A 17,836-nucleotide genomic window follows, 5' to 3' on the forward strand; every position below is an offset into this window, starting at 1 on the left:
GGCAGATAACTCCCTTTCCCAGCCCAGCACCAAATAGGTCACTACAGTGATGGGCCTGATGTACTCTAGCCTGGAATCCAGAGGTATTGGACTAACAAGGCCCAGCATGCACACAGCAAGAGACCAGGGCACGTGGAGATGGAAGTCTGGGTGTGGCAAGGACTCCGGTGACATGCAGCTCCTTTCTGGGCCACAGCTAGGCCACAGCTTCCTCTTCCCACTCAGTTCTGCCATCATGTAGGGCGTGTCTGTATGACAGGAACACCACATGCCCTGGCTCGTGCTCCTGGGTGTGCATCGGCCAACCCAGCTGCGAGAGTCCACGTGTCTGCAGAACACACACCAGGTTAGCGGTGCCCACACTGGTGCTGCAGCCAGAGTTCCTGGCACCTCTCCTCTCTGGGGATTGTTTTGTGGTGCTGGAGTTTGTGGGAGAACTTGTCTGTCTTTCCTGGAGCCCTTTGTGGAAGTGGCTTTAGCCCTTCCATAGCTTTAGCTGAGGTGCTTCTCGTGGTGGTCATGTCTCTCCCTCCCAACCCTGGGACGAGCCAGGGCTCTGTCAGGGCACAGGTCAAGGCTCAACACACGCTTTGCCCCATACCTCCAGACTAGCCAGCTCAGGCACTGTGTTCCCCTAAATACACGAGTGGATTCTAGAGAGGTTGGGCAAAGGCATGCAATACAGGCATGCCCATAGTGACATAGAGCCAGTGGCAATGTTCCCTCAAATCTTTTCCATCCATGTGTGGATTTTTTCCATCCCTGTGTGAAATAAATTTTATGTGCACTGAGGCATGTATGAATGTGCACCACCAATAGAAGAAAACTCTAACTATGGGCACTCTGCTAATTAACTGGGTGACATTGGAATCTCTCCTGAGTGGCCACACAAATGCACCGCTTTCAGGGAACAGTGGCCAGTGGTCTCCAAATTCCTGACTTCCAGGGGCCCCTGGGAGACCAGGGGCTCATGTCTTGGGCCACAGCTCATCTTCATATTAAGTGACTCCGTTTGCATACTGTTGGAATGTAAAATAAGTCCCGAGGACTGAGTGTTTGTGATCCCTGCAACCAGACTGTTTCCAGCTCTGCAGGCACTTTGCATCCACCAGTACAAAGAAAAAGCTGAGAAAGTGCCTGACCATTTGCTTCCCTAGTTTCACAAGTGCCATTTCAGATTTTGGTTGGGAGGGGGGCATCTTTAAACGTGATTCTAGGGGCTACTTAGGCACTTGAAAACCCTAGTTTTCTGGCATATAATTTAATAGTTAGTTGGCAGGAGAATGTGTGTGTGTGTGTGGTAGGTTGTTGTTTGTTTTTTTCTTTTGAAGAACTCCTCCCTAGTCTTGCCCCAGAGCAATGATTTAAATGAAGCATGAACATTTTTTCATTTTATTTTCCAAAAAACAAAAATTAATTGAATTAAGGACTCAAGCAATGCTGGATGCATCTTCTAGTTGCTTATATAATGGCTCAGCTCTAATACTAACATGTTCTGACATCTTGTGGCAAAGTCATTTAAGAGACATTGTTAGGTTTAAAATTGTAATAAATATTCTTACTTTGTTATTAAATCTGCAGGGAGAGAGCGAAACTGTCAGAACTCCTGGGTTCTAGCTCAGCTGTGGTAGGGGAGAGAGGTCTAGTGGGTCACAGCAGGGGCAGCTACATCTGGGCTAGATGGACCACTGACCATGTCCTGGGCCCCAGGCATTGCACAACCTGGAGAAGTTTTGCACTCCTGGGCTATAATTTTCTTATTTCACCCAATTGATTTATATCTTCTTTTCCAGGATCTTTAAGGATGCTCGGAAAGATAAAGGGCAGGACGACTTCCTGGGGAACGTGGTTCTTCGCTTGCACGTGAGAGCCGGGGCGTAGGATTGTAATAATGCTCTGTTGTTCTTTAGCATCTTTCCTCTGAGAATCTCAAACCATGTCACAAGCATTCATTTGACCTCCCAGGGGCTGAGCAGCACTGACAGAAAGTGACACACGTGACAGAAAGGTAAACTGAGGCTCTCAGCGCCAATCAGCAGCAGAACCCAGATCTCCTGAACTGGATCCTGTGCGCTCGCTGATAGACCACACTTCCTTAAGGAAGTGATGACTAAGTGGGGCTGGTGGCCTTTGCTAGCCTGTTGCAGGTCATCAGTCCCTCAGGCCAAGGTAATTCTAGTGCAGTTCTCAGCCATATCGTAAATCAGCAAGAGTATGTCTACGCTGCATCCCTAGTTTGGACTAGGGATGCAAATGGAGACGACCAAAGTAGTTAATGAAGCAGGGATTTAAATATCCCATGCTTCATTAGCATGATCTCGCTGGCACGTTAGTTCGAATCAGCTGTGATTCGAACTAGCGCGCCGGCGAGGTCATGTTAATGAAGCGCGGGATATTTAAATCCCCGCTTCATTAACTACTTTGGTCATCTCCATTTGCATCCCTAGTCCGAACTAGGGATGCAGTGTAGACGTACCCCAAGGATTATTGCTTGTGATTGAAGCAGAGGTGTATAACACCTTTGCTGCTGGTGGAATTTGTACTGAAAAACAAGAGTAATTTAAGAAACAAGGAAAAGCACCCCCAGACCAGGGGTTATTTTAAAAATTAAGTATAAATATTAATTGTCAAATATTAACTCCATATTAACATGATGGATCCTATTCTCTAAATGGGGATCACCCTATTGCTGATGTTCCAGTGTTTGACATCCATCCATCTGTCTGTCTGTCTACAGGAACTGCACTGCAGGAACGACCATTGGTACAACCTGGAGCCACGGACGGAAACCTACCCTGACCGGGGGCAGTGCCACTTGCAGTTCCTGCTGACTCACAAGAAAGTAGGCGTTTTTGTGAGGGGAGGAGGTTAAACAGGAGCAGTAGAGTTGGGGGTTGCTCACTAGGGCTGTATCTGCAGGGCTGACCCTGTGGCTGCTCGCTCTGGAGGTCAGAGGTGTAGGAAGGTCCACGGGCTGCTGTAGCAATGAGGAGTGGAGAGTTCATTCTCATGTATCGGTGTGGTTCCCTTTTCTCCTTGGCACTCTCCAGCGTCTCGGTGGGTCCTCCCATGATAAAGGTCTATGCTTCTGCCTCAGTGGTGCCTAGTGATGGATGACCCTGAAAACCAGAACACTTGGCTTAACTCTTCCTGGAGGCAGTGCCAAACCTCCCACCAAGGATGCGGTCACTTGGATATGAACCCAAAGTCCTGCCATTAAACAAGGGTCCTATGAGTCTGGCTCTTGCTTTGTCGAATGGCTTGGATGTTGGGGGTTCTGTGGAGACATGCTCCCTTCCGGCTCATGCTCTGGGCTCTCTCTCCACTTTGGTTTCTCTTTTCAGAGATCCACCTCTTTGAGCAAGACCCAGCCGAGTTACACCGTCCATCGCCACCTGTTACAACAGATGGTGTTCTATGAGATCCTGCAGCACCAGGTACATGAGAAGCCAGCAAGCTGGTGGAAGCTGGGGGAGGATTTAATTTCATGCTGAAGTGCAGATGGGCTGGATTGTGACTCTTTGGAGCCTTTGGGGTGTATCCCAAGAGTCTTTCCAAAGCAACGAGTTACCCCCTGTGGTGCAAGCATCCAACACATCAGCCTATGTTGCTAAGAAGGGGCATGTTGTGTAGCACACTGGCATCTTTAACATCAACCTGGGACAGCAGAAGGGGCCTTCTCTGATGTCTCCAGTAAAAGACCTTGGTTTTTATAGCAATTGAGTGAGATTACATGAAAACTGAACCACTGCTAGCAGATCTGTAGCCCTGTTCCTCACTCCTGCAACAACTACTCGGTCCCGCACTTTCCAGGAAGCCCACCCTCGGTCTGCACCCGACGGTGGCTGAACCCTGTGGATATTCGCCTGGACTGGAGCAATGACTATGTGTGGCGTTGAAGGGCCCATCCTAGAGCTTGAGAGAGGAGGCGGGGCAAATGAAAACCAAGTACAAATCCTAGGAGGAGCCAAATTCTATGAATTGCTCCAGGAAGCTCTTTTCTCTTCTTCAGGGCAGGATTAACTCTCTTGCTCCTTCCTTCTGCATACAGGCTGGGAGTACTGCCTGGGATGGGGATCTCAGTAAACATGCCAGCACGATCCTGTACCTGCATGCCGCTCAGAAAGATCTGTCTGACTTTCACCAGGTCATGGTGTGAGTATCCCATGCACCCAGCTAACCTGGGCAATATTGTGTAATGATTATGGCAATTAGGAGACCTGGGATCTATTTCCACCTCTGCCACTGATTTTGGGTGACCCTGGGCAAGTCCCTTCACCTTTCTGTGCCTCTATAAAATTATAATAACACTGCCCTAGTTCACAAGCATTGCGAAGTCAGACTATGCTTTGAGAACCCAAGATAGCCAGCATTGTGGGAGTATGAAGTATAGCGTTATTATTGTTGTTGTTAAAGTGCAGATGCCCACACCTGCTGTCTGTGGCAAGGTCAGTAGTCTGACTTCCTTGCTCTTCTCCATGTGTTTGGTCACTTCTGTCTCATGCATCGCTACTGACAAACACTACTGACATGCTCTCCCCGTGTGTTTATGGTAGCAGAACCATTGGATCTCTCTCCCTCACCATCTGGCGTGTGAGCACATGCCAGGAAGCCCCTGATTCTGCTAACACTGCAGTTATGGCTGTTCCCAGGGGCTGGGACACGTGGCAATCAGCAGGGGAACTGTCACTGCCACTGTCTCTAGCTTCTTTCCCTGCCCCCACCCCTCTCTTTCCCTCCACATGAACACTGGGCTGAGCGAGTCTTGGGGAGCGGCTGGCTCTGGCCTGCTGGGGTAATAAGAAGCATCTGAGCCTGAATCCCTCGTTCTCCCGAGAGCATATTCCTACTTGAGGAGGATACTGGGCCTGGCCTAAATGCCCCTGATTTCCATTGCCGGCAGAATCACCCGCCCCCCATTTGCAACTATCCCAGTTCCCTTTGGGGGTTGCTTGTGGCTCCTTGGATGCTCACAGTGTGTCCTCCCCCTTTCACTACAGCCAGTGGCTGGCTTACAGCAAGCTCTACCAGAGCTTAGAGTTCAACAGCAGCTGCCTGCTGCACCAGATCACCAGCATCGAGTACCAGTGGGTCCAGGAAAGGCTGCGGCCTGAGCAGGTAGGAGCAGACCCCATAGCCGCACTTGGGGCAGGGATCCAGGGAGCAGGGGCAGGCTCTGATAAGCCACGACAGCTGAGGGGCCCTCCTCACATCACCTCTCTTGGCTTCTCGTGGGCTGGTTGAGACGCGCCACAAATGTAACTGATTGGTTTGGCTCTGGTGGGACCCCTTTTGGAAGGAGTTTGTGGTGCCTGCCAGCTAAGTGCAAAACCTGACAATGGGCTCAGCAGCCGCTGCCAACACCTCATACTGCAGAGAGTCTTTAAGATCGTATCATAATCTAGAAATCTGACTGAGGTGATTTGGGCTGCTCTTCCCTTCGGCTTCTGAGATTCTGTGAGGAGCTGCAGCGCCATCCTAGGAAGGTGGCGTTCCTTAGTAGTTTTCCTGTGCAGGGACAGATCATGCTAAAAAACCTGGCTATGGGCTCTCCTGGGGTAGGATTTCAGCCTAGCAGCTTGGCTTGTTACATGGCTAACGTAATGGGGAGCCATTCTACGAACGGACTCCCTTTCCCCACCTGAGGAACTTTGTTACTTTTCCTTCAGTGAAGCTGGAGTTAGCAATGGGCTAGAGAGTCCTTCACCTCAAGGTCACCAGTTCAAACCCAACCCAGGCAGATGGTGACTGAAGGGCTTTACCGTCTGGCAGACCCTTATTCGTGTTCTCATGGAAACTGCCCCTCACCATGGTGGCTGGCACTCTTGTTGGCCACCTCTTTCTAGGCTGGCATGGGGATTGTGCTGCCCTCTCACCCCCAAGGGGTAATCTGCTGGGGCCCACTGGAGTGGCGGCGCACACTGCTGCTGCCTGTGCTGTGTCTGTTCTGTGCTTTAAATCTCACTACAAATGACACCGTCCGGTGTCCGGCTTGCCTGTGTACTCACCCAGCTCACCCTGTTGAGAGTCCTCAGACCTCTATCAGGTCACCCTCAGGGAGTAAAACTGTGCCTGTTTCCTGCCTGGGTGTATCCTGCCATTGCTGTATTTGTTCATTATGGTGTGTTTAAAACCCTGCTTTAAATGTAAAACTCACCTTCACCTTCACTAGAGAGCCTCTGCCAAAGCCTCAGTCTCCTAAAGCAGTCTAGAAATCCATTCGAGGTGATTGCGTTTTGCTTTCCCCTCTCACTTCGGAGAGGCTGCTGTGAGTGATTTCAGGGCCCCCTAGAAGGCGGGTATTCCTTAGTGCTTCCCTTTGCAGAGGGGGCAGGTTTTGGAGACAGATGCACATTGCAAAATGTAGAAATAGCCCCCTCAGTAGAGAGGCTGTGTTGGTTGGGGACAGGCGGTGTCCATCTGAGATATTGTGGTTGTCAGTTTTGCTGCTGATGCATGTTCCATTTCTTCTTCCCAGAGAGAAGAGCTGGCTGAATCTTTCCAGACCTTACTGGCCTATGGCCTCTCTGTCCTCCGGAAGTACCGCATCGTCTTCCCGCTCTCTTCTGCTAGGTCCACGCACAGGCTACAGTCGCTGCTCAGGTCAGCCAGCTGCAATGTGTCAGAACCACGTCAGTCAGAGAAGAAACAGCCTCCCCACATCCTCCTGGGCCTAGTGCTGGATTGTTCCCTATTCTACTCTATCCAGTCTGCCTTTTAATCCCCCCCTCCCCCATGTATGGTGCTTCCCCTGGGGAGACTGTTCTACGGAAACCTCCCTCCTACTCCCATTCCCAGCTCCTCTTGTTGTCTCCTCTCCCCTGCCTTTCCCTGTCAGCTCTGTCCCCTAAGGAAGTAGACAGACCTTCCCCACTCTAATCTGGGACCTCCCCCATTCTGAACTGGCATCTTGATGTCATTGCTTCCTGTGAGGCCTAGGGAGTGTTCTCTCCTGGGCTTGCCCAGGCTGCCCTTTGTATCATGGGATAACACAAATCACAAAGAAAAGTGTAGCCCCCGGTCAAATCCTGCTACAGATACTCTCTGTGGGGGAGGATGAGAGTCTAGCAGAGCCCCACTAGGGAGGCTTGGTTCTTTAGCACAGCCTGTAGCAGCTCATGCTTGTAGGTCCCCAGTTCAACCCCTGATGTGCTAGCAAGAGTGTGCCTGTCACATTGTGATGGCTTTTGTTGTTGTTTTAACTCCAAACCATCCCCATTAACTTCTCCTGCCCTGAGATACTTCTCACCTGGTGGGAGAGTGAATTTGGGCTGTGGACAATAAATCCTGCCATGCCTCAGCACCCTGCTGAGGAATTATTAGCATTTGGTCCTCTCCCAGTGTGCCAGTGTCTGTCCCTCTGTCTATGACCAAGCAGTAAGGTCCTAATGTACAGGAAGCCCTGTGGAGGAAAGTGTATGGAGAGAGGAGAGCTCTGTGGCTGGTGGCAAAGCTCTTTGGCGACTCAGCAGGGTTTCTCACTTCACAGGGTCCTGCTCCAGGTCTGTAAAATGAAAGCCTTCCAGGAACTTTGTAACCTGACCCCCAGCCTGCGGCAGATGGTGATGGACGCTCTCAAGGTACAGTTGCATCTCTGTGCTCTCTTCTCCCCCAGCCCATAGGGGATCTTCTGACTTCCTCCTGGAGCTGTGGGCATAGTCCCACCCTTACACCGGCATGCAAAAGCTTTCAGTCTGGACCTTAATTAGAAGCAGAGGAGTGGAAAGTAGCATTTCCAAAGTTTGTCCGCCTGGGCCTTTGACTGCTCTAGAGAGGTGCAGTGTTCTCCAGGACTGAACATGTTGCCTGCTCTGGGTATGAGATGTGGTCTGGATGGCAAGGAAGGCGTGTGCTGTTGTGCCCGGGTGAATGGGGCTAGGTTGTCTCCGCCGATTCTGCTTCTCTCCCCTCATTCCTTCTCCCGTTCTCTTTCAGTCCGGAACCACGGAGTGGTTTGCTATGCAGAAGCATCACCTGAAGCCGATAGTGAAGGTCAGATCTGCTTTCATTCACACACTGGTTTGCTGGGTCGGGTCAGAAGAGGAGGACTGGGGTGACGTTTTCTCAGGCCACAATCCAGAAGTGGCCAGCGATTCTGAATGCCCAAAAGGCAGAGTGAGCCCAGTTTTCAGAGGTGCTGAGCAACCACAACGGGGGTAAAAGGCATCCGGCTGCCCCTATAAGGAATGAACAGCTGCTGCCTCCTGTCCTGTCCCCTCCTCTGTGTCAGTCTCCGCTGGTCACTCCTGCTAGCTTGGCACGTTGCCTGTTATATAACACACCATGGAGCAGCCTCCCAAAGACTGGGCCTGGCTCCTGCCTGCCCCCCCCAACCCTCCATGCTGCTGCCTCTCTATCAAAGGCAGAAGCGCGGGTGGTCAAGCAGCTCTGAGGGCTCAGAGTCAGCAAAGAGGGGGAGTGTGTGCAGTCGTGTAGCTGTTAGGATTAACCAATAAGCCCAGACTTATCCCTACACAATAAGCCCAGGCTAATATCCCAACGCCCAACATTATTTTTAAGGCATTCTCATGATTTTGGGGAAGGCCCGTCTCATGATTTTTGAAGGGTGATGCAGTATGCCAGGATTCTTCCATTGCTTGTCCAAATGGATCGTGAAGGTGGATATTTGCTTTGCTTCCCTTGTTTCTTAAACTGTGTTCCGTGGCACACAACAGAGTTCAAAATGGCCACCCTTAAAGGGACAGGCGACTTTTTTCCCCCCTCAATAACTTTCCGCCGATCTTATTTTTCTTTTCTTTTTTTGCTCAATAACTTTTCCTCTTTTTTTCTCACCAAAAACTCATTGTTGTTCCTCATAAAAAAAAAATGGTTTGTTGTTCCTCCATCTTAAAAAGTTTAAGAGACACTGTCTTAGACACACTTGGAAACAAATCTTTATTGTCTTATCCAGCATTAAAAGCCAAAGAACAATCAATGACAAGCTAGCCAGACAATTCAGTCATTTTGTTTTGTAAGGAAAGACAATCTAGTAGGACCCTTGTATACTTTTAATGGCAGTTAACATTCTTTAATAGCATTATAATATTCCATTACAGTTTCCTCGCACACTTCAATGCAGCAATTGTATAACTAAAAAGCCCCTAGGTAAAAAGATGCTCACTATGTGACAGTGAAAATAGTTCAAGAAAAACAGAGAAAATTGCACAATGCTGTATAAACAGCTGCTTGTTGGATTTATCTTGTTGCCTCTGTGAAAGCAGAGGATAGATCCAGGCGTGGTTCAGTGTAAATTTCCTGACCGTTCCAGTTTATATCCCATGCGTGCTCTGAATATAGGGATTTCAATCCAGGGTCAGGTCAGTGGTCCCTCTAGTCCAGTTCCCTGTCACCAAACACTCTCAGATGCAGCAGAGAGGAATCTTGAAGAGGATAGCTGGGCTCATCTACACAGCAGAGCTAATGTCAGAATAAGCTACGCAACTTGAGCTACATCAATTGCATAGCTTAATTTGGTTTTTGGCGCTGTCTACACAGCAGGAAATTGAAGGAAGAGTATTCTTCCTTCAACTTCCCTTACTCCTCCTGAAATGAGGGTTACAGGAGTCGGAGTAAGCAGTCCTCCAGCTTGACATTACTTTGAAATAATGGCTTGCTGTGTAGACGTGTTTTTTGTTGTTTTGGAATAACGTTAGTTATTCTGAATTAATGTTGCTGTGTAGACGTACCCTTCTTGAATAAACTCTGGACGGGGGGAACCTTCTTCCTAACCCTGGATAATTAGAGTTGGGTTTGTGCCCTGAAGCATGAGGGTTCATCTTCCTTCCAAATAGACTGAAAGAATAGGCAGAGGATATTCTTCTTAAATTGCAGCAAACTGTCCTCTGCATCAGACCCGCTGATGGGGGTAGGGCAAAGGGGGCAACTGTCCTGGGATGGATGGTACAAAAGGCCACTGCAGCAGGGCTCCACTGCAGCAGGGGTGGCGGCTGGAGCCCTGGGCCATTTAAATCGCTTCCAGAGCACCAGGCTTCGTGCTCTGGACAGCTTTTAGGGATGGGGCAGGAGGAAGAGGGTGTGGTGAGGTCCGAATGGCGCTGAGGGCTGTATAGCTTCAGCCCCGCCTCTTCTGCCCAAGGCCACGCCCCTTCCAGGAGGGCAGAGCAGTCTCCCCTTCCCCCCCACCTTACCCAGGGGCCTGAGGAGGCTGTTGGCCTTTATCGCTGAGCTGTGATAAAAGTGAATGGGCCCAACTGCTGCCTTTTATTAAAGCTACTTTCACAAGTTATCACAGGCAAATGGGGATGATCATTCACAGCAGGTTCATGGGCATCCAGTAGGCGAGGCGGGGAAGGCTCAGCCTTTCCAAACCGCTAGGCATGGCCCTGCCCACACTCTGCCCCCAGAACGCCTGCTGTAGGCCTACTGAGGTGGAGTGTTGCTGCCCCTAGCGCCCGCTCTCCCTGATGCTATGGGCCTGGGGAGGCTAGAGCTATGCATCCTCCACCCTCCCCTCCCCATGGTGGGGGCGGGGCCTCAGCAGAAGGGGTGGGGCTGTAGGTGAGGTTGGGGGCCTGCCTCCCCCAGTCCTACCTTCATTAATTGCTCATGAGCATGGACTTGTGGTTAAAGCACCATACTAGTGTCGAAGATCTGGGTTCAATGCCCAGTCCTGCCACATAGTCACTGTGCGGCTTGGGGGAAGTTACTTCACTACTCTGTGTTTCAGTTCCCCAAGGGGGTAATGGGACATCCCTGTCTCCGAAGGGCACGGTGGGGGAATAAATCTAGCAGTGAGTGTAAGGTGTTCAGATATGACAGGAGTGAGTAGTGCTACCACTCGATACATTGATAGTCTCAAAATACCTGGGTGGGCACCAACACCCACGGGGTGACTTTCTGCCCTTCCCTTTGCAGACCATGGAGGAGCATGGAAAAGCGCTGGCCAGACTTCTCGTGGAGGTAAACGGGGATCTCCAGCAATGCCACAAAATCTGGAACAAATTCTTTATTAAGTAAGTACCTGGTTCCACCACCCTTTGCCCCTCGCTCTCACAGCAACTTTGCTTAGGGCACCAAAGGCAACCGCTCCAAAGCACAGTTCCCAGACATCGTACATATAAGACTGGAAAGCCCCGGGAAACATTCCCTCCTGGGTCATTGCATACCACAGCTCCCTGTTGCTTAGGGAGCCGAGGTTAACAGCATGTGTCCTTCCGTTCCAGTATTACTGGCTCGCCAGTCGCCAGCTGGAGTCTTTCACATTGTTGTAGTTTTGCAGCTTTTTGTCACTCTAGATCACATCGAAGGGCTCAAGTGGCAGAGGGTTAATTGCACGGGCTTGGACAGATTGATCAGGGAGTTGTATCGGGCAGATTCCTGACCTTCTGTTTCTCCCCTGCAGCACTGTGAAGGTGGATCTCTTTTCCATTGCCTACATGGAGCTGCAGGAGCTGGTGAGTGTGTGGAGAATAAAGCCAGGCAGAGGCAAGAGCCAGCTGTCAGAGGACGGGAAGCATCTGAGCTTCCCCTACACCCTGTGTGCTCCTCAGGGCTCATGGGAAGTGACTGCTAGCAGGAGAGAAACGTTTGTGTTCCGAACCGGGGGCCTCTTCAGATTGTGCGTGAAGGGGCTAATCCTGTCCCCAGCCCCAGAGACCTGATTGCTGGGACTAGCCAGCAGTTTAAGATGGGCACATTTAGGCAGTGCAGCCTAGTGGCTATAGTAAAGGAGTGGAGATTGATTCCTGGCTTTGCAACCGAGTCAGCTGCAAGTCTATAAATTGATCAGTTCTCTGGGCCTCTGCTCACTGTCCCATAAAATGGGGATAAACGGGTTTTTCCTGTATTATTTGAAGCCCTTGAGCCCTCAAACCGCTGGTGTCCCCAACTTACAGCACCCTTCCCTCTGGTCTGATTGGGATGGCACATTTCCTTTCCCTGATCCCACAGCAGGGCAAGTATTCACAGAGCCATTCTTAACCCGCCTGACCTCAGTGCCTTCCCTCGGTTTCCTTTCCCCGTATGCAGGTGTCACATCATGTCAAGGAGGAGTTGAGCGAGATTGACAGCGGCATGTCCCACCTCACAGCAGAGAACCTTTTCCAGCTCTACCTGAGCCTGAAGGAGCTTTACCGGATGAGGGGCTTCCTGAGCAAGAGGTGCTGAGCCAGATCCGACCAGAGTCTGGCCACATGGAGGAGAATAAACATGAGCAGCGCCCGGGAAATGGAAGCGGTGGGAGGGTGGGATCACGTCAGCGGCTCACTCTGCTGGGCCAGCTGGAGGAGTTGCGAGTGGTTGAAAAGGTTTGCTGGCCTGGCTGCCTGTCGCTTTGGATTAGTACAGCGGCATCATAAACAAATCCCAGACCACGTGGTGGGGTTTAATGCAACCTGCGCTTGCCACGCCTCAGGCACGGTGCTGAGTAGGCTTAGGGAGAGCCAGCGCTCCAGAGGCAAGTGGGGCTCTGGGAGGCAGAGATGGCTCAGATAATACGTTAGGCTGCACTTGTGCCAGCCTGTTTGTCCGGTGGGCAGCTGTGCTGTGGACGCTGCCGTCTCGGCGACACAGGAATATTTCAGGTTTAGTGGAAGCAGAATGTGCAGCCTCTTGCCTTTGTTCTGCGGCAGCACAGGAGCCAGCCATGTGTCTGTGTTCCCAGGGACGGCCCCCTTGCCCTGACTGACTTCCACCAGTGGTTTAAGGAAGCCATCCCCAAGTGGCTGCAGAAGACCTACACCATAGCGCTGGAGAGGACCCAGAGAGCTATCCAGGTGGACAAGGTAACAGTCAGATGGCCACGAAGGCGTTTCTGAGGCTCTCCAGCTTTCATCATTGTATGACCAGTCCTTCGCATCCAGCTCATTCATCCCCCCTGACGCCCACATCTCCACCTGTTGCCCCCTGCCTCCTATGCGGAATGCTAAGGACTGTCAGGCTTTGGGACCCCTACAATACAGTTAGCAAAGAACAGGCTGACCCAGAGGCGGATGGGGTAACAGGGCACCTTTACTGCTGATACTCGTTCCGTCTCGGATCCCGCCTCCCTGGGATGCGAATGAGGAATTAATTTACCCAAGTAACACCATTTTATCTTAATCAGTGTGTAAACACACATCAATGACATCACTCTTTAGGCCCTAATTTAGTACTGTGAACACCCATATAATGCATAACCATAACCAGGTGGTGAATATAATTATAGTCCCCCTCTCTCCCGTTTACCATTTACAGCTTTTTAGCTGGTGTCGGCAAGTTTCATATCACAAAATTCCTGGCATCAGCAACACAGAATGGGGTACAGGACGTGACCCTGAATGTGTGTTTCAGAGTGAATACGGGAGTAAGGAAGAGAGCATTGTTAACACACAGGCCAATCATTACAATGTTACATCTCGGGTACAGCTGCATGTTCAACTATCCTGAGCAAGCAGGGAAAGGGAAATCAAAACAAATCTGTAAATCAATAGAAGCAGAGTCTGCCTGTGCTGTGCCCCGTACCCATAGTCATCACTACCAAGACCCCTGGTTTAGCCCTTGCACACCTCAACATTTAGTGCACCCCGCCAGTCGAGTGGCCCCACCCTGCTCAGAGGCACAGGGCTCACAGAGGGGACATGCCTTCCTCTTGGAGTTGATCTTTGTACCGCAGGGCCCTTGCTCTGGAAGCACTGGCCCCTCACAGCCTCACGTCCTTGCTGACCCTGTCGTACTCTTGTGGCTTAAAGGCCCAGGCTCCATGGCAGCCTGTTGGCAGCGAGTTGAGACGAGCCTCTTTGTTCCTTTCTTGGCTCCCTTTGTTGGCAGTCCCAGCCGAGGATGGAACGGACGGTGGAGGACAGGGACCCACTCTTTTTTGGTCCCGCCAAGGCAGGGGAAGCCAGCACCAAGTCTGCCCATGCTGTGCTCTCTAGGTGTCTCCCCATGCTGCCTTCCCTCCCTGAAGTCTAAGGGGTGCAGCCTCACGGAGGGACCCAGGGATAGATGCCCTGGCAAGAGGAAGCACAGATTAACTCCTCTAGTGCTCCATGCTGGTCCTGTGGCCAAGAGAAAACTGCCTGGTCCCAGAGCAGTGACCATGGGGGAGCAGAGGAGGGGAAGGGTCAGAAGGAAGGTAAATAAGGGGCCACCTTGCAATATGCGCTGGCTTTGGAACTAGTTTGTTGGCTTATTGGCAAGTTTCTCAGTAAAATGTTTGTTTTTTCTCTTGCCACCCCCTCAGCTGACGCCGCTGGGGGAGCTGACTAAGCACAGCACATCCACTGTCGACCTGTCCACGTGCTATGCTCAGATTGTTAAAACCTGGCAACAGCTGGACTGGCCAGACCCGGAGGAAGCCTTCATGATCATGGTGAAGTTTGTTGAGGTGCGGATGGTCGGACAGTTTAGCTGGATCAGTAAGAGCAAAGTTCTAGCTCTGCTAAAAAGAGATGATCAAATGTTGTACCTCAGCGCATCAGAAGGAATTCCTCTCCTCCTCTGTATGCACCGGCCAAGTGCTGTTGGACTAGGCCAGTCTCTGAGACAGGGCACCAGAGAGAATGGCTCATTTGCCCGATCTGGTGTGGTAGAGCCAACATCTGCCCCCAGTGCCTATCTGTGCAGTGTTGTGTCGCTGTGCGTTCCCCAAGCTCGCTGCCTCTTGCGCTATCCCCTAGGGCCAAGGTGAAAATAAGCCGGCGTGCCCCAGTGCAGCACACTGGTAAGAAAAGGGCCGGCTGGGAGTGGGGCTCTGATCCAGCCCCCTTGTCCGTGTCCTCCCTGCTCCTCCCCCGCCTGGTGCTAAGGCCAGCAGCAAAGCCCTTTGGGGTGGCCGGGTTCAGGGCACTGGGCTAGGACCAGAAGTGCTGGACCAGAAACCTGGGAACACTGCAGCACCCCCATCCCCCGCACCCTTAGTTTCTTTCCCATGCCCATGGGCACTGCCCCCACAGCTCCCATTTGGCTGAGAACAGGAGCAGTGCGGGGCAGAGTCACCAAACAGGACTGTCCAGCTCCAACTCCCCCACCCCACACTCCACTCTTTGCACATGTACCCTAGCCCCCTGCCCAGACTCCTGCACCCCCCCCCCCCATGCACCCTGCCCTGAGGCCCCCACCCCCTGCCCTGAGCTCCCCTGTATTCTGTCACACACTTACATTTCTTACAGGTACTGTAATGGCAACCCTCACCCCAGTCCTCTGCCCTGAGCTCCCCCCCCCCCCCGCAAGGGGGGGTAGGCTTGCCAAACAATGGTGCCTGTAAGAAACGTAGGTTCCTTTCCCTTCCCTCCTGCCTAGGACATGTGTAAAATCGCTCTGACGTACTGCAAGCTGATCAAGACCCGGGCAGAGGAGCTGTCGAGGAACCAGGAAGACGAGGGGGATGCAGCTAACAGGGTGAGTCTCAGAGCTGGTCTCTGCAGGGGCAGCAGAGGGGTCGGGAGACTGTTCAGGGAGCCAGGGCAGCCTCTCCCGACAGCATGTGATGCAGGGCCGGGGGCGGTGCCCTGTGACCGGGGGGGGGGTAATTTGTCCTGTGTTCCCTGTAGTTCTGTTGGGAGGGGTGAGGAATGACCCAAGTTCTAAAGTGAGTGACTTTGAGCTGGAGGATTCTGTGCAAGCTCTAGGACATGTTGGGATGGAAAGTCTCACTGATCTCTGGGTGGGGGAGCCAGGGAGGAAGGATGGCCCAATGGTTAGCGCTAGCCTGGGACTCAGGAGACCTGGCATCAGTCCCCTGCTCTGCCATGATCTTGAGCTTGTCACTAGCCTTCCTGTGCCTCGGGTCCCCATCTGCACCAGGGGAACAGCATAGCCCTGCCTCGCAGGGGTGCTATGAGAATACATGTTACATATTGTGAGTGTGCAAACCGCAGTAAGAGGAGCCGGAGAAGCACCTGAGAGAGCCATTCACTACCAGGCCCCAGGGTCCCACCTGCCTGCAGGGTCTCCTCTGCTGCTGGCCTTCCATGTGCATTTCCCCAGCGTGCCTGAGATTGCACTTGGCGTCTCATGGCCATGGCCAGCTGGAGCCAGGGTGAGACCATTGTCGTCCCCCCCCCCCCAAGAAGGAGCTGAAAAGCTTCCCTATTGCACATTTAGTCTTGTCCAATCAGAATGCAAGGAAATAAATGCCCTGCTATGGTTGTGCATGGGAACTGGCTGCCACCCGGCCTCGTTCACACACTTCATCATAGATCTACGGGCTCTGGATCTGCCATCTGCCTAATAGTTCCCTGCCTCGGTTTCCCCTGCTGTTTACGCTGCTGGACACCACTTGCGTCTCAGCAGCTGTTCAGTGATGTCCCGCTGGGTGCAGGTTGCCTGTCGCTAGGCTGCACCGTGGCTCTGACGTGGCTGTGCGACTTAGGGAGCCCAGCCGGGTGTGGGGGTGAGGCAGGAGTGGGCGGCAGGCAGCGAGGGTAGTGCGTGTTTGGCACTGACGCGGGGCTTTTCCTCTTCCCTCCCGCCCCAGCTCTGCATCGTGGTGAACAACGTGGAGCAGCTGCGGCTCCTGATCCTGAAGCTTCCAGCGCAGCTGGACTGGGGGCGCATGGAGCAGCAACTGGGGGGCATCGTTGAGCCGGAGCAGATCCAGCACACTCTGCACAACCAGCTGCAAGGCACCGTCACCTGCCTTGACCACGAGATCAGAGACGTGGTGCAGACCCTGGCAAACAAAGTAACCCGCCAGCCTTGCCTTCTCCCTGAGCCTGGGCTATGGCTCAGCCCAACAGTCAGATCCAAAGCCTATCGAAGCCAATGGAAAGACGCCCATTAGCTCCATTGGCTGTTGGGTCTGGCTGATAGAGATGCTGATGGTATGGAGCAAAGTCCTGCCATCTCTCACCCTAGGACTGCGTGTCCTGAACCAATGAGAGGCAGCCAGAGCGGGATGAGACAAGATCCTTGGGATCGGGCCCTGCCACTGGACAGGACCCAACCAGTGATGTGTTGGAGGCAGAAAGGCAGAGCCTAGCACTCCCAGCTGTGGGGATGGGTGGGCTGCCTCATTTGGGAGGGAGATCAGGGACCCCAGTGCCGGAGGGAGAGGGTTGGCGACAGGGCTGAGCTCTAAGGAGCTGCTGGCCTGGCGGGTTCCCCATCGGAAGCCTCGGTGGGCACGTGTGTATGTGGGCAAACCCAGAGCTCTGAGCATGTGTCTCTTTGGCAGCTGGACGCCGGGATCTCCAGGCACATCCAGGAGCTGGCGGCCTCCAGCGACTCCAGGGATCCAGAAGATGTAGGTGCCAGGCCCTGCTAGTGCTGCCTGTGGGAGACAATGAGCCCGGGCCTAGCACCTGCAAGTCCCTCTAGCCCAGCCGTGTGCTGCTGGCCTAGGCGTGCTCAGTCCTGCCGCTCTGCTTCCGGGGGGCCGGGCTGCCACGCCGCGGGGCGCCATAAAACCCTGCACTAGTAATTGTCATGGTGGCTGTACAGGGAGGAGTCCCTCTCCCCTGCAAAGCTGCATCTTGGCTGGGAGCGGCTGCTCCAGGTTTGCACTCTGAGCTAAGCTCTACGGTGCCTCCCTCTGCTCCCGGCCAGCGTGGGGGAGGGAGATGCAGCACATGCTGCTTGCTGCAGGGCTCCGACCTGCACCAACTCTTTGGTAGACTCCTCGGCACAGGAAGTGCCAGGACCGGGCCTGGGTCTGGCCCAGCTAGAGCTGCCAGCTTTATATTTGCAGAAAACAGAACACACTTGCTCTGCCTCCTGCCCTGAGGCTCCGCCCCTTCTGCCTTTAGGGTCCATGCCCCCCTCCCTCCATTGCTCACTCTCCCCCCACCCTTGCTTACCCACTGTCACTGGGCTGGCAGGGCAGGGGTTGGTATGCAGACTCTGATGAGGGGGGGGGGCGTGCTCTGGGGTGGGGGCAGGCATGAGGGAATTGTGG

At 52.8% G+C, this 17,836-nt stretch overlaps 1 protein-coding gene across 6 annotated transcripts in view; it reads left to right on the plus strand.

The window, feature by feature from the left end:
* Window positions 1-17,836, plus strand: part of UNC13D (unc-13 homolog D) — a 57,169-nt gene that overhangs the window by 27,515 nt on the left and 11,818 nt on the right. For all 6 annotated transcript variants that reach the window (XM_075903643.1, XM_075903640.1, XM_075903641.1 and 3 more), the window contains 16 exons: window positions 1,794-1,863; window positions 2,738-2,842; window positions 3,345-3,437; window positions 4,052-4,155; window positions 5,001-5,118; window positions 6,479-6,603; window positions 7,490-7,580; window positions 7,936-7,992; window positions 10,876-10,973; window positions 11,363-11,414; window positions 11,989-12,119; window positions 12,623-12,743; window positions 14,183-14,326; window positions 15,241-15,339; window positions 16,418-16,624; window positions 17,117-17,185. In XM_075903643.1, the coding sequence (XP_075759758.1) occupies window positions 1,794-1,863; window positions 2,738-2,842; window positions 3,345-3,437; window positions 4,052-4,155; window positions 5,001-5,118; window positions 6,479-6,603; window positions 7,490-7,580; window positions 7,936-7,992; window positions 10,876-10,973; window positions 11,363-11,414; window positions 11,989-12,119; window positions 12,623-12,743; window positions 14,183-14,326; window positions 15,241-15,339; window positions 16,418-16,624; window positions 17,117-17,185 (1,684 nt within the window). The remainder of the gene's footprint in view (window positions 1-1,793; window positions 1,864-2,737; window positions 2,843-3,344; window positions 3,438-4,051; window positions 4,156-5,000; window positions 5,119-6,478; window positions 6,604-7,489; window positions 7,581-7,935; window positions 7,993-10,875; window positions 10,974-11,362; window positions 11,415-11,988; window positions 12,120-12,622; window positions 12,744-14,182; window positions 14,327-15,240; window positions 15,340-16,417; window positions 16,625-17,116; window positions 17,186-17,836) is intronic.

Source organism: Pelodiscus sinensis, chromosome 20 (assembly GCF_049634645.1).
Source record: "Pelodiscus sinensis isolate JC-2024 chromosome 20, ASM4963464v1, whole genome shotgun sequence".
In the NCBI taxonomy this organism is placed as follows: domain Eukaryota; kingdom Metazoa; phylum Chordata; order Testudines; family Trionychidae; genus Pelodiscus; species Pelodiscus sinensis.